A 20,235-nucleotide genomic window follows, 5' to 3' on the forward strand; every position below is an offset into this window, starting at 1 on the left:
ACTCTTTTTTTTTAAACCCTTACCTTCCGTCTTGGAATCAATACTGTGTATTGGCTCCAAGGCAGAAGAGTGGTAAGGGGAGGCAATGGGGGTCAAGTGACTTGCCCAGGGTCACACAGCTGGGAAGTGTCTGAGGCCAGATTTGAACCTAGCACCTCCGTCTCTAGGCCTGACTCTCAATCCACTGAGCTACCAGCTGCACCCTGGAGAATGGACTCTTAGACAGCATAAATCTGGGCTATGTGGCCTCCTCCCTTCACAAAGTCTGTGATATATCTACACCATCAAAATGTCCCTTGCCTAGGAGGAGAATAGGCTTCAGCAGCTTGTATTGCAGGTTGCAGGGCTCAGTCATCTCTAAGGGTTGTCCATTCACCTCATTCAGCCCATTTTTCCTCTCTTGCAGTAGACCTCATGAGGAGGAAATAAGATGAAATCATTTTCTTTTTTTTTTTTAAACCCTTCTGTCTCATAATCAATACTGGGTATTGGTTTCAAGGTAGAAGGGCAATAGGGGTTAAGTGACTTGCCCAGGATCATACAACTAGAAAGTGTCTGAGGTCAGACTTGAACCTAGAACCACCTGTCTCTGGGCCTGGCTCTCAATCCACTGAGCCACCAAGCTGCCTCCAAGATGAAATCATTTTCAAGAGATAGGTTAGAGCCAGATTGTGAAAGCCTTTAAATACCTCTGGAGTTTGTCTAGAGGTAATAGGGAGCCACTGAAACTCCTTGAGTAGGTAAATTACATGGCCACATCCCATTTCTCTGTCTTCCCCAGGTACTCTTCATTGTTCTTAAGTGACATTGAGAATTTAACCTGTTTACAGTTTTTATGCTGAGAGTCCAAAAGAGTCCTCAGTCCTGCTGTTGATTATCCACTCAGTAGCCATTGCCCATTCCTGTATGTATCTCTTTCAGATCGTGACACCCAGCTATATGACAAAGGGGTGAAAGGTGGAACATATCCCCGTCGTTATCATGTCTCTGTTCATCACAAAGACTACAATGATGGTGAGCATATCCACCTCTGCTGGTTACCCTGTGCCTCTTCCTGCATGAGTAACTAGGAAGAGGGAAAGAAGCCCTTGATTCATCTCTTGTAGAGATCTACCACCATGGTTTTGTGGTAGCCTAAACTGAGCTGCCCCTATATAGTTTCACTCAGGGTCCCATGTGTTCACCTTTCACTCAAGGTATGCCCCAGACTCTATAAATTGGGAACAGAAAAGAAAAAATAGCTTCCTTGTCCATACTGTTTTTTTAGAGAGAGGCCGATGCTGCCTCGGACCAGTGGCCGGTTGAATGGAGACCAACTCCAAGGTGCCCACTTCTGAACTCCATGTTGACATGATCCATCCCAGTGAACTGTTGAGAATGTTGATGTTTACCCTAGTTTTTTAGGAACACAGGAAGTATGACTACTGCTGAGAGGCCTGGGGCAGGAAAAGTATATGCTGGGCAGCCAAGGGCCACTTTGGTATCATCTCCTGGGGCAACTCTTCCTCAGATCAGGCTGTGACTCTCATGTCCCCTAAAGTGATCTGCTTCATTTTTATCTGCTTTAAGCTATTCACGGATGGTAAAACTAGAGAGGTGGTGAAGATGACTAAATGTAGATGGTTTATTGTTCTATTTCAGCCCACCTAAAGTCTTCAATGCTTGCCATTGTTTGGACAGAAAACCTTATGGCCAGTAATCTGATTTTTTTCTGCCCTCTTTTTTTTTGAATCACTGTAGGCCGGAGAACATTTCCTCGAATAAGGCGTCATCAAGGGAACCTGTTCACATTGGTCCCCTCTAGCCGCTCTCTGAGCACCAATGGAGAGAACCTGGGCCTGGCAGTGCAATACTTGGACCCCCGAGGGCGGCTATGGAGTGCGGACAGTGAGAATGCCCTCACTGTTCAGGAGAGGACTGTGCCAACCAAGTGTAAGGCTCTATATCTGGCAAGAGGGGGGGTCTCCCAAGGAAGAGAGAGGAAGGAGACTGAGGGGAGCTATTAGCAAGAGCTTAGGAGCAGTTAAGCATCAGTGTCACACCTGAATGACTCTGCTCTCATGCCCTTACTTTAGACAGAAGGCCCCTAAAAGGAAAGGGATTTGCCCAGGCCCATTTACTCTCTGCTGATAAGTAATAGACCAGAAATGAGATGTTCTGACTGCAAATCTAGTGACTCAACTAGATGATTTCCAAAGTCTTCTCTAATTCTAAGTCTGTGACCTTTTATATGGACTCCCTGGTTTGAACTTAGATCCAGAGAAGGGAAGTGAATCAATCCTACAGGCAGTGAGCAGCAGAACTCAAACTAGCCATTAGATCTCTTCACTTAGGAAGGAATAGGAGAGTGGCACCCACCCCATCCAGCTTCTCACACACCAAGGGTGGCTCAGACACTGGGCTAGAAAGATGCTTCTTTCTCCTTTGCCTTCCTACCCCCTACCTTCAGGCCATCCCACCATAGGTCTTTTCTTAGGTTGCTCTTAAGCTCAGCATTAAACTGGTCTGGCCTGATCTATTCTAATGTAAAGCTTTGGATTGAAAGGCAGAGAACCCAGATTTGAGACCTGCTTCCACCACTCAGCTCAATTCAGCAAACAGTACTAAGCATCTATCATTCAGCACTGTGCTAGGTACTAAGGGATACAAAGAGAAAAAGGAAACCTTGCCCTCAAGAAACTTGCATGCTATTGGCAAGGATAGAGTTTGTCCATGAATAAGCATGGCACAGGAAAAATGGAGGTGAAAGAGGGCACTCCCAGTTGTCTAGGTTGGGGAGTGCTTCTGAAAGGAAGTGGTATAGTTGCTGAGCCCTGAAGGACAGATTAGATTCTGAGAGGTGAGAATAAGAAAGGTGCATATTTGTGGCACTGGGAATAATTTGTGCCTTTGCACAGAGACTAGAGATGAGGTAGAAAAATAGGGGGATGTTTACTGCTTGGTGGAAACCTCTTAAAAGTTATTTGACCTCACTAGACCTCAGGTTCTTCATCTGTGATATATTTTTATTGTTGCCATAGATAAATTGAGATTAAGATGAAAATTAATGATATTAAAGTGTGAAAGAACTTTCTAAATAAAAATAGTTGATTATTGCAAGAGAATACTTTTACTTTGACCTCAGATGACTCTTTAACTCTATAAACTAAAGCAAAAAAAAGGCCTGGGCTTCCCACTGAATAACTCGACTTATGTTTTACCATTGAATTAGACTGTAGTGAGAAGCTGAAGTCCACAAAAGCCCCCAGACTTAGACTTTCAAGCTGGGACATTTAATAACAGCCTCTCTATTGCCTCTCCAATAGCTCCAAGTGCTCCCATAAACTGGCGTCGGGGGAAACTCCTGGGTCAAGGTGCCTTTGGCCGAGTATATCTTTGCTACGATGTGGATACTGGACGGGAACTTGCTTCTAAGCAGGTCCAGTTTGACCCAGACAGTCCTGAAACAAGCAAGGTAAATAGGATTACCCCATCCTTTCCTCACCAGCCATGCCTGCCAGTCTAATCGTCCTTACCTATCTGCATAGCTTTTCTTAGGCTAAACTAACCAGATCTCTCCTGGCTGTTAGTGTTGCTCTGGATTGAGAACAAGAGTGCAAAAGCTTCAAGAATGCTACCAGGACACAGTGATAAAGATGAACACAGGAAACCCAGAGGGGAAGGTAACAAATAGTGCCAGACAGAGGCTCCCACAGGGCCCTTAGTCAGCTTGGATTCTGGGGATAATACACCCAATTACCAAGGGGAATACAGTTTGAAATTCAGTTATAACACAAAAGAGATGGAAGGTCAGAGAAGCAGGACAATTTTGAAAGTAATATGTAGAACTTTGTTATTGTCATTCAGTCATGTCTGACTCTTTGTGACCCCTTTTGAGTTCTTTTTGGCAAAGATACTGGAGTGGTTTGCCATTTCCTTCTCTAGCCCATTTTACACAAAAGGAAATTTTGGCAAACCAGGATAAGTGGCTTACTCAGGATCACACAACTAGTTAGTGTCTAAGGCCAGATTTTAACTCCAGAAGATGACTCTTCCTGACTTTTTTATCCACTGCCCCATCCAGCTGCTTAATTTAATATGTAGTTAAGCTGGATGAAACAGAGATTCATGGTGTCTTATGCAGCACCCTCTTGGTGTTCTGTATGTCTGGAAATGCTCCCCTTTTTAGATATTAAAGTTTAAAACATTTTTTTAAAAGAGATCTAGTCTTAGGAGGCAACTGAGCTTGGTATCTCTAGCTAGATGTAGTAGTTCCCATTCTGGCTCAGAATACCCACAAACATTATTGACAAGGGCCACTTGGCAATAATAATCCCCTATTCTCTTATTCTGATAATAAACTACTATCATTTGGCCTGTGTTCCCCTGTTCTTTCTCACTCTCTTTTCCAAGTTTCCTTCCCCTCTGATTGTCTAACCTCCCTGCTTGCAGGGAACCTGCTGATTTTTGATAGTCCAAGAACAAGTCAGTTGTCCTTTACTGAGTGCCCACTGTGTGCACAGAACTCTCCTAAGAACTAATGGGTGAAGGGCAGCTGGGTAGCTCAGTGGATTGAGGGCTGGTCCTAGGTTCAAATATGGCCTCAGACACTTCCCAGCTGTGTGACCCTGGGCAAGTCACTTGACCCCCATTGCCTACCCTTACCACTCTTCTGCCTTGGAGCCAATATACAATATTGACTCCAAGACGGAAGGTAAGGGTTTAAAAAAAAAAAAAAAAACTAATGGGCGCATACAAAAGAAGGACCAGATAGAGGTTTCTGACCTCCCAGGGCTCATTATCTAGATGGGGAGAAAACTATACTTGTGTAAGAGAACTAAACATTCTTTTGATCTCACCCAACATGTACTGTGTGTATCAATATGAATATTGGAATGGGTAATGGTGTACTTGAAGGGTCTTCATAAAGAGAGATCAGAGTGATTGAGGCTTCCTATAAAAGCTAAGTTTTAGACTCTCTGAAAAGCCCCTTTAACGGTCGTGGGTCAATTGGGAAAGTATTTCAGATGAAGGGAATAAGACGAATCAACACCTAGCAGAGGAATGAGTTAGGTTACATGAAGGACACAATGAGCAGATGGAAGGAGCTTTGTTGGGGACTTAAGAGTCTAAGAAGTTAACCTGCATACTAGGAGTTTGGAGGAAGGGATGGGTGACAACTGGAATGTAAGATTGTATCAACTAGTTCAGGTTTGATAGCCCTAATGTTAGGAAGCCAATGTAAGCTCTTAAGCAGAAGAGGGACATGAAGGTTATCTCATAAACAATGAGGTCAACCTGCAGTCTGTCCCAGACACTAAAAAGTCCTGTGGGTTTAATTTCTCAGTGGTCATAGCCAGGCTTAAGGAAATCATAGCCTCTCTAGATGCAAAGGAGGGAAGAGTAGTTTCCTGGCATCCTCAGAAAAACAGACTTTGAACTCTTTCCAACAAGCGCTTCTGTGGGTCCCTCTGGCTTTTATTGCTTCTCGGTGCCTATAAAAATGTCTCCTTTCAGTGGGAGGAGAAAGTGGGATTGGGCTTTAGGAAATATGGTGGTCTCTGTGAGGAAGGAACACACTCTGCTAAAACTTTTTTGTGCCCAGGCAAAAGATACTAATCCTACAGTAGCATGTAACTAATCCAGAGGCTCAGGTCCTTATTGACTGTCCCCAAAAGACTGACTGTCTCCAGACATCCAATGAGAGCACATTTATCCTTTTTCTGACCCTTAAGAAAGTCATGTTTCATTAACAAATAAAGGGTAGAGAAGGGGAACAGGGATTTGTGGGGAGAAAGATCTTGTTTGAAAAAAAAAAAAGAACTTTTTGGAGAAATTGAAATCTAAGAGGAGGAGAGATGTAAAGCACCAGTGGACGGTGCATTAATTAAAGGAGGAAGAGGCAGCTAGAAGCAAAATCCAAGGGAACTGGAGGCCATGGTTCTAGGGAATGCCCAGGACACATCAGATTAAATTCCTATGCCACTCTTATAGAGAGCCCTGCTAGGTTTGGTCCTGGGCCAAGGAGGTAAGTTTTCTCTTTTCCACAAAATGTGGTTATAAGTGTGCAATTCAGTCCCTTTATGGGTATGGAATCCAATTGGCAGAGCAATAGACAGGCCTTACCAGTGAGGCTCACCACACTGATAGGCACTTGGTGATGTCTAGAAGACTAGACAGTCAGGATTTGTGGGGACAACAGGGCTTCCTTCTCTCATTCCCCAGGAGGTAAGTGCCCTAGAGTGCGAAATCCAGTTGTTGAAGAACCTGCAGCATGATCGCATCGTGCAGTACTACGGCTGTCTCCGTGATCGCTCCGAGAAGACCCTGACCATCTTCATGGAGTACATGCCAGGGGTATGCTAGCATGTGGGGCACACCTGGGCATATAGCTTAAAGGGGAAGAAAAAGTGTGACATAACATGGGGTGGGGGAAAAAGATGTTGGCCAAAGGGGTGGTAGGGAGCAAGGAAGCAGATTACTCATTTAGGGCTTCCAGTGGGCCAGGCATTGTGCCAGGCACTGGGAATGCAAAGACACTCTCTACCCTCAAGGTGCTTACATTCTACTAAGAAAACAGCTAAGTAAGTGAAAGATATATCCAAGCTAAATTCCATGATTTGGGGGTGGGGTGGTGGGGGTGGGGTGGGGCAGAGGGGCATTAGCAACTGGGAGAAAAGCCTCTCATATCTTTTAGTAGGTGCCACTTAATCTAAGTCTTAAAGGGAACAAAGGCTTCAAGAGGTAGAGATAGAAGTGAGGGAGAAAAACATTCCAGGCATTGGAAACAACCTGTGCAAAGGTGTGGAAGCAGGAGATGGAATTTTATGTAAGGGGAATAGTGAGTAAGCCTGGCTGGCTGGGTTATATAGTGTGTGAGGGAGGAGGAGTAACAGGAAATTAGCCTGGAAAAAAAATAGGTGAGAGCCAGGTCAGGAAGAATTTTAAATGCCAAACAAAGGAATTTGTCTTTTATCCTAGAGGCAATGGGGAGCCAACTGACATGCAAGAATTATCAGTTTGGCAGTTCTGTGGAGGGTGAACTGGAGGAAGGAGGGACTGAATATAGGAAGACCATTCAGCAGAAAAGACAAGACATAACAAGGGCTTGAACAAGGCTGGGAGTGGTGGGAGGAGAGAGTGGGCTGTGGAGACAAAAAATATGAGGTGCAATATAAAAGGATGGCATTAAAGGGACTGAGAACATTCAGTCCAGAGTAGAAAATACTTGGGAGGTATATTGGAACTGCTGTATTGGACTATTTGGGTCTGTTTGGCCCCGGAAGTCATAATTGGAAATAGCAGGAAGTTACAAAGAGATAAATTTAGACTTGATACCAGAAAAAATTACACAATCCAGTAAAGAAGCCTGAGAAAAAGTGGTCAGTTGGGGCAAAGGAGAACCAGGAGAGAGCAGTAGCCCAAACACCTAGAGATGAGAGAGGATGTGGGAGAAGAAAGTGGTCAACAACATCAAAGATTTCAGAAAGAGACTATAAGAAAGATGAGGAATGAGAGGATGCATTAGATATGGCAATTAAAAGATCACTGGGGAGCAGGAGGTAGCTCAGCGAATTGAGAGCCAGTCTCAGAGATAGGAGCTCCAAGGTTCAAATTTGGCCTCAGATACTTCCTAGCTGTGTGACCCTGGGCAAGTCCCTTAACTCCCCCATTGCCTAGCCTTTGCTGCTCTTCTGCCTTGGAACCAATACATAGTATTGATACTAAGGCAAAAGATAAGGGTTTATTGGGGGTGGGGGGAGAAAGATCTAAAGATCACTGGTGACTTCAGAAAGAATGGTTTCCATTAAATGATAAAGCAGAAGCCATATTGCAAAGAATTGAGGAATGAGAGGAGAGAAAGTAAAGGCAGTTAAGTTAGTGGAGATACTTTTCTCAGAGAGTTTTGCCAATTGGGGAGGGGGAGGATCATCGGTGATAGATAGCAATAGGGGTCGGTTCTATCAGGTGGGTTGTTTTTTTTTAAGGAACATCAGAGTTGAAGATGATGGTGAATGGAGAAGTAAGACTGTTGGGCCAGAGGAAGGCAGTCATCTTATAAACTGAAGTCCCTAAAAATAAAGGAGGAAGCTGTCGTGGAGACAGAGATTGTGAGCTGGGCACTGAATTCCTTAAGAAAGGGAAGAGAAATGACCAACAACCACAGGATCTAAATAGGGAGAAATCTAAGTGGAGTAAATCTCCAAGGAGAGTGGTTACTGTATAAAGGTAGATATGAACAAGGTCTGGAAGTGGCAGGGAGTATGCCGACTCCTTTCCTGGGCTGCTTGTGTTGGGGGACACGAGATGGGGCACTCAGTACTGGAGAAGGTGGCTAACCCAAGATGCTACTGCTTTTGGAGTAAGCCAGGTTTGCGTGTCCCAAGGAGATGGAAGGATTGTGAGTGCAAGTGACCCAATGCAAAAGGTCATCTGTTAATAGTAAAGAAAGGGTGGCCCAGTGGAAGGGGAAAATAAAATGGGTTAGGAACTTAAGACACATTTGAGTTTGAGGGAGCAGGAATGTGGTGGCCAAATAAGAGCTTCAGCTTAGGCAGTTTACCTCCTTGAATCATGGAGGTTCTGAGTGGAACCATGGGGCTGTATTTGTCCCTACCCTTAGCAATGTTAATACTGATTGGCTTATTCTCTTACTAAGAGTGGAAAATGGGGTTGGATGCCTGAGGAGCAGCAGAAGGGCAGATAGCAAAATCCCTCTACTGACTACCCTGCCTCCACCCCCAATGTCCTGTTGGGATGACTGCATGGTACAAGACTCAGGCTGGAACCTTTCTGGATAAGCTAAAGTGGGATTGATTTACCCACAGCCCAGCCTGTAGCCAGCGCCAATCCCCAAACTTGGTTGATTAACTTTAGTGGGGGTTGGAGGAGTGGGTAAAGGGCTTCTTTGGGGTAGGAAGATCACTGCTTCTGGTCTTGAGGGATGACCTTGTGTCCTGATAGGTCAATTGGATGCAGTTGCAGAACCAACACTGTAATGGTGTCACCTAAGTCAGTAAGGTCTTATGTTTTTGGAAACCAGATTTTGTTTGTAATAATAATGGGCATAGAGTTTTGGGCTGACGTCAGTTAGCCATCCTTAAGCTCCCAGAGGCTGAATGGCCACAGCTCTTGTGTGTTGTAGAGGAGAGGGAGAAGCACTGAGTGCACATTTTTCTCCCATCTCCTTCTGTCCCAGGAATCTCACTCTGTAAGAATAGGTGCCTTTGCCTTTTGGCTAGACCATGGCAGGTTTGCCTTTGTCCCTGTCTCTCCTTCTACATAGCTGGAGGCCTAGGAAGGAAGTGATGCCCCTGGCTCCACTTGCTCTAATTTTCTGTTCGGTGGTTTGACAGGGCTCAGTAAAAGACCAGCTGAAGGCCTACGGTGCCCTGACTGAGAGTGTGACCCGTAAATACACACGGCAGATCCTAGAAGGCGTCTCCTACCTGCACAGCAACATGATTGTGCATCGAGACATCAAAGGTAAGAGCATGGGGCAGGAGCCAGCCACCCTCTTTGGGTCACTGACATTCTGGGTCAGGAATTGTGCCATTGTTCAAGGGGAGGCCAGTAGCTTTGGGTAAAGGAGAAGGGAGCCTCCAGCTCGAGGATTGCAGTGACTGTTCTCTTGTATCCCAGGAGCCAACATCCTCCGCGATTCTGCTGGGAATGTGAAGCTTGGGGATTTTGGGGCCAGCAAACGACTGCAGACCATCTGTATGTCAGGCACAGGGATTCGATCCGTCACAGGCACGCCATATTGGATGAGCCCAGAGGTGATCAGTGGAGAAGGCTATGGAAGGAAAGCAGATGTGTGGTAAGCTGCAGAGCAGGGTGGGAATGGGTTCTGTCAGTCCTACAAAGACCCACCCAGAAGAACAGGAGACTCCTACTTTCCCTGTCTAATCTCTGATGAGTCCAACACATCAGAGATTAGGAGGAGAGAATGAGGGCTTCAGGCTATTTCTTTCCCAGCAGTTCCCACTCCAGGAGAAGTCACAAGGTTAATGATCCCATTCCCATTCTCCCCAGATCTCCCCATTGCACTGGGCTCTTGGTGCTCTTGGGCCAGGCAGCTTCTTGTGTGTCTTCCTGGCTCCTGTCTGACTGTGATGGGGAAGATACTCCCATCATCTCTATTAGAAAGGAGGAGGCTGGGCCCAAGCCAGGGCAGCAGGACCAAGGCCAAATGGGTTATATGTTTCTTCCCCTCAAAAAGTGAACCTTTTGTTACTGGGAGGAACCAGGCCATGGAAAACATGCCAGATGTTTGGCTGAATCTTTTAAAGAAATAGGGGCTGCTCTGATGAGCCGAAGCAGTCTAAAGAGCAATAAACTCATCCCTCCTTTTTCTTGAGATTTTCCCAGGTGGTTTGCTTGGAGTTAACGTCCAACCTCTGAAGAGACTAGCAAAGTGCATGAAGTTATTCTTCAACTGGAAAGTTTTCTCATAGTTCTATTTAGAAATACACTACTGTGACATTTTTTTCTCCTTTTTCCTCTAAGATACACTTAGATTAGGGAACTCATGTGGGCCGGTTTATCTATCCCAGGAAGGGGTTGCATTTATTTAGTACCCCTTCCTGCCGTAGCAGGGTGGGGGGCAGCAGAGGGATGGCAGCTGAGGGCTGATGTGATGCTTTCTTTCCCCAGGAGCTTGGGCTGCACCGTAGTAGAGATGTTGACAGAGAAGCCTCCCTGGGCAGAGTATGAGGCAATGGCTGCCATTTTCAAAATTGCCACCCAGCCCACCAACCCCCAGCTCCCCTCACACATCTCTGAGCATGGCCGGGACTTCCTGCGGCGGATCTTTGTGGAGGCCCGCCAGAGACCTTCAGCTGAGGAGCTGCTCACACACCACTTTGCACAGCTCGTGTACTGAACTTTTGCATCCATGCTGATGTGGGACCGTGGCTCCCTTGGGGAGGGGTCGTGAGAGGGACTCGGTGAGGTCGCTGCTTCTCCCTTCCAGGTCTACATGCCCCAGAGCTGCAGGCCATCCTTCCTTCTGTCCGTCTGTTACTCCCTTTCTCCTGGGCAGCTGCAGAGCCAGAAGGAGGTGTCCGTGGCCGCAGGCTCCTGTCAGACTGGAGGGATCCGGATGTTCTGTGCTCAGAGAGAGGCGGGAATATCTGTGTGGCTCTGGCCTCGGGAGCTCCTGGGGTTTCTTCCCCCAGCCCTCCGCCTTCCCTCCGAGCTATGTTCACTTGCTCTGTGTTTGGCACCAGAGTTCCCGGCGGTGCTGAGGACACACTGGCTTGGAAGGATGTGAATAGTGTTATTTTTATTCAGAGTGTTATCTCGTTTCCTCTCCCAGTGTCTGGAGACACCAGTGGACATTCCCCCAAGCCCATTTGGGCTCCAGCAAAGAGCAGTATGGGGGTCCTGGGCGAAGTCCACTGTTCCTCCAGCCAGTGGGTGGTGGAGGCTGGTGCTGCCCCTGGCCCTGGGAGGGCTCTGTACCAGGTTTGCCAATCCCACTCCTTTACCAAAGATGGACAAATGCTGTGCTGCCTTATTCAGGGAGAGGGGATGCCTACCTTGCCCTGTGATGAACACCTCTGCACCTCCTCCCCAGGGTTCAAGAGAAGGAGCTGCTGCAGGGAAAGAGAGGGATGTGTAGGAAAGATGGCACAATTTTTATCAATGCAATCGTTTCTGTTTTACAAGGCAGGGTGGGCTCCTCTCACCATGTTTCCAGACTAGTGCCCACTCCTGCCTCCCCCCACCTGCCCCCGGAGCTGCTATGAAGCAGAGATTCAGAGTTTAGGTTGGAAATTGGCAGGAACCAAAAATGTGTGCTGGCAGCCTCCTCTGAGAGGCTCCACGCATTCCCTTTTCTGCTCAAGGGCAGGGGGTAGCTCAGTAGGGTCACGCTAACTTGCCTTGCAAAGCCCCCTGAGGGGAGCTGGTCAGCAAACCTAGGAAGAATTTAGATCCAGGATGAAAATGGATAGTGGCCCCGCCAGGAGAGAGCCACCTCCGCCTGGTGTATGGTAGGGCCCAGATGCTGCTGCCATCTGTGCTTAAGACCATTGGCACCCCGACAGGCCCCAGCCATTGCCATGAAGTGACCCTCGGCTCCTCCTGCTTCTTCCCTGGCCTCGAGGGGTCAGAGCAGGGATGGGGACAGGAGGGTAACATCTCTGAGCAGCTTAACGCAGCTGTAAATACCTCAGCCTGGGTCTTGTCCCTTCTCCACTCCCTTCCAAATGTGCCTAATGCTAAAGCCCCTCCCTTGACACCCACATTCCTTAGAATTTGTCATTGAATCAGAAGGGGAAAAGTGCCAGGTGATGGGGCCTGTGTCCGGGGACAGACGGGGTGTTAGCAGTAGGCGGCTCAGTGCCCAGCCATGCCTGGCTCCCCACAGGCACTGTAACGACCCAAAGCCTTTGTTGTATGTTGACGATGCACTTTTATGAATGTAGTTTCTATCGCTCTTTTTAGCCTTTTCACATCATGTAATGTGAGGCCTTGTACTTGTTAATTTATATCTCAGATCATATTTGATGGTTTTTATATATAGCGATTCTAGACTGTTACAGGTGACTGTTGCCTCAAGGGAGAGAAGAGAAACGAAAGCAGCTGGTTTTGCAGAGAAATTTGCTGGTGGTTTGTGCCAGATGGTGCCTATGGGGCCTGGGCCTCTCTCTGTTTCCCTCCCTTTGTGTCTCCTGGGACTCTTGTCCTGACCTCTGGGACTAGTAAGATATATGATACCTCCCTCCTCTGACCAACATCACCATCACCGCCGCTGCCGCAGCCACCTCTACCCCTTGTCTCTGCCCTCTCCCGAGGCTTGGCCTGGGGACCCTCATTCTGACCAAAGCTACTTCCTGGTAGCTTGGCTTCTCCCCCCCCCCCCATTCCATAAAAAGCCTCCCATGAGGTGAATTCCCTGCAGTGAGCCCTCCTCGCCATGCCCCCTGGGCCCCCCAAACAAAAATCCTTCCCAGCCTATCTCTAGCCTTTTATCCAACACTCCTTGGGAGGAAACAGAACTCGGGCACTGGCATTGGCGAGACGATTCTGCATATTCCAGGTTCAGACTCTCTCTGGGGTTCTATACCAACCCCACAGTAGATACCTAACAGAAAACCCTTTAAAAAATTGTTTTTAATAAACCCTCAACCCCCCCCCAAAAAAAAACAACCCCAAGACAACACTTGATATTCTGTGCCAAAAACTGTGGATGTGCTAGCCCAACAGCCTCAGGATTGAGCTATTGCTTAATTTATTTTTTTTATTAAATTATCCAGATGAAAAGCTGGGGGCACAGGACTTCCCTGAGCCCTAGGAGTATCAGGTGCCCTCTGCCCCTTAGCCCCAGCCACCAAAGAGCTGGGGCAGCTTCATCGCAGAGTGCCACTGTTATCTCATCATTCAATCTAGCCTTCCTGCTTGGGACTGCCAGCAGAGGCCCAGGACTGAGGCTGGTTCTTGGTCACCCTCCTGTGCACACATTTGAGGAGGTGCCAAGTGTCTGAATGTGGATTGTGCAGAAGAACTTGCAGCCATAGTTTATTTTGACTATATCCCGACTGAGGGCTTGCAGTGCAAAGCCAGGCCAGTGTAGCGCGTTACTTACAATAAAAGGATCATTTATACAAGCTGGCTCCCGTTCCTTTACTTTCTGGGTAGGAGAGCGCCTACTGCAAGCTCAGGGGGGATTCTTGGTATGATGAAGGGAGGTTTTGTCATGGCTAGCTCTTGTCATGGGTTCCTGTGCTTCTCTTCTGTCCCTCCCCCTGCCAGAACTGTGGGAACATACAAAGGTGCCACACAAATGGGGGGTAGGGGCAGGAGGGGGGTTGTTCCAGAAGAAAGTTCACCTGGCCCTACAGTAAGCTCAGAGGATCTTTTTGCTCTTATCACATTTGGCAATTGATTGTTATGTATCATGTTCTGTCATGTTCTGTATCATGAAGTTAGCTGTTGCTCCTGGCAATAGGACTTCTTTCCCAGGGTGCCCTTTTTCAGGGGGAAGGGGCTCAGCCATCAAGAGACTGTGCCAGCCTGCTCTTCGGGAGCCCGCCCTTTCCCAGGCTCCCTTCTGAGCACAGAAGGGGCAGCTGTGGCCCGTCGGCTGTCCCGGGAGCCTGTGGCCATGGGCTCTCCAAGACCGCCTGCTCCATTTCCCAGTGTTTTCTGGGGTACCATTTAAGATCATTCAGGACAGAGGCAGCGAGTCTGCCCTTCAAAGTGAGTTCCTGCAGCTCCCTCACACGGAAGCATTTCCCACAAAATGGCTGATGATGATGGTCCTTTGTTTTCAGGGGGGGTTGGAGCCTCGCCTGTTTCAGAGCTAGAAACCCTGACGATGGTTATCGAGTGACCCTGACTATGACGAACAACATCCTCCTCTGTCTGTCCTTGCACTACCCACCCGCCCCAGCCCTGAATCTGCTCCCTGTCTTGTGACCAAGTTTCTCAAGCTTAGTTGTTCCACAGTCACTTTGGGCAACAGGGTCCAAGACAGGAAAAACCCCAGACTTCCTGCCTGTATTCCCCCTGGGAGTCCAGCTGCCCTTCCCCCCCACCTCCAACCCTCCCCTTTTCCTTATTTACTTTTGCTGAAACCCAAGCTGTCCCTCCACACTTCCTGCCTTGGACCCCTTGTTAGAGGAGGGCTCCAGCCTTGAACTGTGGGAGAGGCGGCCTTTCATCTTTACCCCTAGCCATCTGCTGGGGAAGGGGAGTAGCAGACTTCGGGATCAGGCTGGGGTCACTGCTCTGGACAGGGAGTAGCGCTTGGCCTTTCCATAGAGGGCTGAAGCTGGGAGCCCCGAGGACAGCCAGAGTAAACAAGGGCCTTGTGGCCTCGCTCTCTCAGCACCTGCAACTCTAATGTGGGAGGAGAGGGAGATGGGAGCAAAAGAAAGTAGCGGGGTTGGCACCAAGGTGCCATGTCCAGAATACAGACGGGTTCTGTTCTGGGCACCTCAGCCGGGATGCTGAAAGCCCAGATGGTGACTGGACCACACCATCATCCCTTTGAGGAGGCGCCATATGGAAGTCTTTCTGCTCATCCCCAAAGGGCCAGTGGAGAGCCATGGGTAAAAGAGGAATCCAGATGTCTCTTCCATAGAGGGAAAAACCTAAGGCTACTCGAGGGCAAGGGGCAGTTTGGGGCCTTGTCTTTGTGTCCTTACTGTCACACAGGCTCCAGTTGAGTTCTGCTGAATTCAAACTGTCCAAAAGTAGGTCTGGTGGCCTTGAGGAGGGGGCGGGTTGGGGTGCTTTCCATCACTGGTCTTCAAGCTAAAGGTTGGGGCAGGCAAGTAGCACAGTGCATAGAGCAACAGGCCTGGAGGCGGGAGGACCTGGGTTCAAATGTGGTCTCATCTATTTCCCATGTGTCATCTTGGGCAAGTCACTTAACTCCCATTGCCCGGCCCTTGCCACTCTTCTACCTTAGAACTGATACTTGGGCAGAAGGGTAGAGTTTAAGAAAAAAAGCCAAGAGTGGATGACTGTCAGAGATGCTGTGTAGCCAGATGGGATTCCCACTGAGGGAGACCTCTGAGGGCAGGTAGCAGATGCTTAATGTGGCTTCTCATCTTTCCCTTCTGGGAAGAAAGCTGAATCCATGAAACTGACCGACATAGTGGTGGGGGCTCTGGTCATACACTCCATTGGAGATGGGGAGGGGGAGCAGGTCTCCACCCTGCTGTCCAGCCCTGCCATAGGCATACATACACACACCCAGTGTGCCAGCGTGGTATGGAGGTGGGAAAAGAGGGAGAAGTACTAGGAAATGTTCCTTGGTAAGGGAGAGGGAGAAGGAATTTTCAGGAGTGGCATCACTAACAAACCATTGAAAGTGGGGATTCCTTACCTGGGGGTGTATGCCCTCCCCAGGGAGCCAAACATGGATTCCAGGGGACATGAGAGGTGGCATTTCCATGATTTCAGAGAGATAGCCACCGCCTTCCCCAGATTGCCCCAGAGGCCAGGCCACACACAAAGCATAAACAGCTCTGATTTAAAATTCATTCTCGGTTGGATGGTCCTCAGTGGAGGAGGGGAAATGTACCTATTTTGCCCAGGCTGGGTAGGACTTCCTGGTCATCCCTTAAAAGGGGCTGGGGGTGTGCTAGGCCACAAGTCTGCCCCCTCCCAGAGACCCCTCCCAGCTCTCCTCAGTCTCCAATCTCAGCCCCATCCCCCACACCTCAGGGGAATCACACACACACACACACACACACACACACACACACACACACACACACACACACACACACACACACACACACACCATGACACTCTTGGGTACATGTTTAAAATAGAATCACAACAGTCAAGATGGGCCAAAGAAGCAGGGGCGGAAGGGGTGAAGGGGACTGGCCACTTGGTCCCACAACCAGTCTTTAGGGTTCACAACCCAGCATGGGCATCTGGTTCCAGGCTCTCCCTGGGTCTGCAGCGGAGAAGGGTCGGGCCCTTTGGAGGCCTGCCTCTGCCTTCCCCCAACCCCAGCTGCCCAGGCATCAGCATTGTGCTTTACTAGCCAACAGGTGGCCCCCTCGCCTCTCCGCTCTCCCAGGTGCCTCGGCTGTAACTCAGAACCAGGGTGTGGACAGAGGTAGATGGGAGGGGAGAGGGGGCGCAGGCCGTGTTGGCAGTGGGGAGCCCAGGGCCCTGGAGGAGGTGGCAGCGCAGGCTGACTCCCAGCTGGAGAGAAGGCACCAAAATAGGGGGAAATCTTTCCCTGGGGCCCGCTTCTCCGAGGCCTACTGAGGGAAGGGCAGAGAGTCAGCCAAGTGGGGGTGAGGTGCCCCTCTCCCCCTTCCACAGGCTAAGGACAGCAAGTCCAGGCGGGTGTCCTCCCTTTTCCCCCCAATCAGTCTTTCCCAAACTCCCCCTTCCCACCCCGCGGGGGGGGGGGGGGGTGTTGAGGGTGGGAGAGGGCGTCGGAGGGCCTCAGGCCGTCTTGGTGCCGCTGGCCACTTCCTTGTGGGTCCAGAGCTCCTTGTGCTGCTTTCGGCCAAAGCCCTCGTCATAGTTGCCTTTACTCTTAAACAGCTGCTGGAAGTGGGGTTTGCAGTAAAACTCTCCGTGGAGCGCCGCGTAGCTCCCCAGGCTGCAAGAGAGACACGGGTCAGGGGGGAGGCCCTGCGGCGAAGGGAGAGGGAACGGTGGCCTGGCCGGGGCCAGGGTGGGGGCAGCGGCGGTAGGGACGGGGCCCTCACCTCAGCTTAGCGTGGCAGTGCTTGCAGCAGAAGCAGGAGTTGTGGAAGACCAGTTTGTCGGCCACCAGGCGCTCCATGGGGTAGACGGTTTTTTGGCATGCTGCACAAGCCTCCTTCACCTGTGCCCGAAGGCTGAAGGACTGGTGGGGAAGTGGGGACAGCATCAGCGCCAGGACTAGGACCCGCCCATAATCCCCTCCCCATCCCCATCTCCGTCCCTTCCGTCCCGCAAACCCCACAGTCCCGGGCCTTACCTTGGATCGCTGCACTGTGCTGCCGCTAGGGCTGCTCTTGGCTTCCTGGGGACACAAGGGAAATTAGAACGTGGGCCGGCCTGTTGGTCCTCCGGGCGTTGTGTCTGTGTTCAGACTGGGGTGTTTAGCAGCAACCCCTGTGCCTTCCCCATCTCCGTCCGGCTCACGGGGCAGAGCTCGGTCCCACCGTCCCAGGGCCGGACACCAGAGTCTCCACACAACGCCCCAATCCCCTTCCCTCCACCCTGAGGTGGTGCTGATGCTGTTACCTACATGAGAGGTGGTGGCCTGGGCTGCTCCTGCATCCTGGAACATGGTGAAGGCGGGGATGGGGGCACGGGGGAGGGAGTGCGGCCCTCAGCACTCTGCAAGGGGAAGTTAGTCAGGAGGCTGGCTGCGCACCCAGCACCCTTCCCCGTTTCACCTTCCCTACAGCCCCAGCTTGCCCTCAAGAGGAGGTGGGGGTGGGGGTGTTTACAAGAGAGGCATAATCAGGAGGTGGGGGGCTGTGGTTGGGACTTTCCCGAAGTCATTTCCTGTTGCTTTAGGTGCTACCACTTCCGCCTCCCATCTTCACCACCCTTTTCACTCAGCCCACCCATCAGTGGTACATTTTTTCGGGGGTTGGGGGGAGAATGAGAAATCTGGTAGGGATAGAGAGCCAGAGAAGGAGTGGGATGTAGCGGGAGGGAAGGCCGAGGGAGGCCGGTGCCAGCTGGGGGTTAGGGGGTGACCCCCGAGCTGACCCTACAAGAGGGATGTGGAGCGGTTTTGAGCAGGCGTGGGCCCGGGCTTGGGAGCAAAGAAAGGTGCTCAACCCCAGTGAGAAGCTAGTGTCCTGGGGTTGACCCCGCGGCGTTGTCAGGCTCACAGAACGGGAGACAGGCTCGGGATTAGGGCTTCCTTCCTCAGGGCCCCTGCTCCTGGACAGCTCAGTCCCCAAGCCCCCAGCTCCCTCCCCACGCACCCCACCCCCCGCCAGGGGCACACTCTCACACCTCCAGCCCCGGAAAGCGTCCGGCCAACTGGCCCCCAGGGGCTCCCCAGTCCGAGTGCTCTCTCCTTCAGACCCAAGGCTGCCAGACCTATCCACTCCCCACCCCCACACGCCCCAGGCTAGCGGGAATCAGATGACCCCCAGGGCGTCCTCCTCCCGGCCACGAGGGGGGCCCCCTGCCCCGAAGAGGATCACGACGCCTGCCCCCCCCAACATTAAGCCCCATCCCAGCGAGCCCCCCGCCCGGTGGTGCCCGGGCCGAGTCCCCCACTCTAACCGCCTGGGAATTCAAGGGGTCCCGGTCTCAGCCTCTCTTGTCATCCCGCTGCCCCCACCCCAGGCCCCTAAGATGAGCCTCTCAACCCGGTGACCCCTATATGGGATCGCAAATTCAGACCCACCGCCAACCCCCGCACCCAGGGAGAGGTCCTCTTACTCCGTGGCACTTGGGGAGGGGCTGTCCTGGCCTCAGCTTCCCCCCACCCCACCCCGGTCCCCGTCCGGCAGCTCCCTCGGGGTTCCAGCCTCACAGCCCCATCCCACCCCGATCGTCCTGCCCTGAGGGTCTCACCCAGGCCCAGGCTGGGCCGCCACCGGGGCCAGGAGGAGCTGATCCGCTTGTTGGGGGCGGGAGGTGGCCACAGCCGCCGACGCCTCTAGAGCCCTAGCCGCCTCCGCCTCGACAGCCGCTGCCTTATCGTGGCGCTGCCCCCAGTCGGGCCCCCGCCCCCCGCCCGCCCATTGGTTCCGCGCGGCCTCGCAGCCGCCTCTGGGTCCCCCAGCCCGGCTCCCCGCCCCGCTTTGTCTCCTCGCCCGCTTTCCCTCCCTCAGACCCCCGCCTTTGTCTGCCCCCAAACCTGGGAGCTTGGCGCCAAAGCCTCGGCCCAGCCCGGCCGACCCCTACCCTGGCCCCGAGACCCTCGCCTACCTTTCTGGCTGCTCCCCCTCGGACCACGCTTGAACTACCCCCTAGTCCTACCTTCGTTCGGCAACTCGCCCCCGCCTCTAACGGCCCTCAGACCTTGCGCTCGCCTTCAGCTCCGGCCCCAGGTTTTTTCTCCCATCTTCGTCGGGATCTGGGCGCTTCGGCGCCAGTTCGGAATCTCCCCCTCCACCCACAACTCAACTCAGGACCGCGCGGGGGTGGGCGAGAAACCAGGGGTGCAAAGGAAGAGGGGCTCCTGCCCTCAACGAGCTCCCGAGGAGCGTATTCACATTGGAGGGCCCTTTGCGTAGGGTTTGTCTCAGAAACAGCGCCCCCCCATACTCGTCCCTCTCCCCGCCCCGCTTCAGACTTCCTGGGTCCTTTCTCGGTGTTTCTCCTGGACCCCCCAGCAGCCCCCGTGGGCACCAGCTGCGATCTCAGACCCCGGGGCCTGCCGGCGGGGCGCGAAGCTGTAATACTCGGACCCCCAGCCCTCCCAGGTTGCACAGCCCAAGTCCTCGCCCGTCACCGCCCTAGAAGCAAGATGCGAGGAGCCAATCGTTGCTTCTTGGAGATGTTTGGGCAGAATTTTCTTACCAAGGTTCTAGGGGCGACCTCTGCTACCGTGTTGGGCACCCCAAAACTGACCCAACCAATCAGTTTCCTCTGTTAGCCTCGGGTCTCTGCTCTTACTCCCTGATCTGGGGAGAGGATGGCAGGCTGATTCAATAAGGTCAGACGGCCGGACGCATTTGTTCGTTTTGAAATATTGATAACTTTTTACATCCTGGCCATCCCCTATTATGATACACAACAAGATAAAAGCATTCCGGAAAACTAAGCAACATACTAACCAAAGTGACATTACGTCCTTCGTCCTTC

General features: G+C 51.3%; 3 protein-coding genes across 4 annotated transcripts in view; 2 read left to right on the forward strand and 1 right to left on the reverse strand.

Moving 5' to 3' along the window:
• The window catches only part of MAP3K3 (mitogen-activated protein kinase kinase kinase 3), a 112,957-nt gene extending 99,362 nt beyond the window's left edge, over positions 1-13,595 (forward strand). Inside the window, exons 11-17 of the mRNA XM_044673505.1 lie at positions 922-1,014; positions 1,741-1,932; positions 3,306-3,454; positions 6,205-6,336; positions 9,336-9,465; positions 9,622-9,799; positions 10,636-13,595. Coding sequence (XP_044529440.1) covers positions 922-1,014; positions 1,741-1,932; positions 3,306-3,454; positions 6,205-6,336; positions 9,336-9,465; positions 9,622-9,799; positions 10,636-10,864 — 1,103 coding nt within the window. The 3' untranslated portion in view covers positions 10,865-13,595. The remainder of the gene's footprint in view (positions 1-921; positions 1,015-1,740; positions 1,933-3,305; positions 3,455-6,204; positions 6,337-9,335; positions 9,466-9,621; positions 9,800-10,635) is intronic.
• Positions 13,596-16,908: 3,313 nt separating this feature from the next.
• Positions 16,909-19,080, reverse strand: LIMD2 (LIM domain containing 2). 2 transcript variants are annotated; one of them, XM_044673462.1, is made up of 5 exons: positions 19,000-19,080; positions 17,705-17,796; positions 17,432-17,476; positions 17,178-17,317; positions 16,909-17,068 (listed from the first exon to the last, which is right to left on the reverse strand). In XM_044673462.1, the coding sequence occupies exons 2-5, from the start codon at positions 17,744-17,746 to the stop codon at positions 16,909-16,911; spliced, it is 387 nt and encodes a 128-aa protein (XP_044529397.1). In that variant the 5' UTR covers positions 17,747-17,796; positions 19,000-19,080. The 2 variants fall into 2 exon arrangements, with proteins under 2 accessions (XP_044529397.1, XP_044529396.1); XM_044673461.1 differs by lacking the exon at positions 19,000-19,080 and having other exon boundaries at positions 17,705-18,478.
• On the forward strand, positions 18,806-20,026 carry LOC123246197 (basic proline-rich protein-like). The gene is made up of 2 exons (XM_044675135.1): positions 18,806-19,048; positions 19,115-20,026. Exons 1-2 carry the CDS (start codon positions 18,806-18,808, stop codon positions 20,024-20,026), a joined length of 1,155 nt encoding a protein of 384 aa, XP_044531070.1.
• The last annotated feature ends 209 nt before the right edge of the window (positions 20,027-20,235 follow it).

This window comes from Gracilinanus agilis, chromosome 4, assembly GCF_016433145.1.
Source record: "Gracilinanus agilis isolate LMUSP501 chromosome 4, AgileGrace, whole genome shotgun sequence".
Taxonomy (NCBI): domain Eukaryota; kingdom Metazoa; phylum Chordata; class Mammalia; order Didelphimorphia; family Didelphidae; genus Gracilinanus; species Gracilinanus agilis.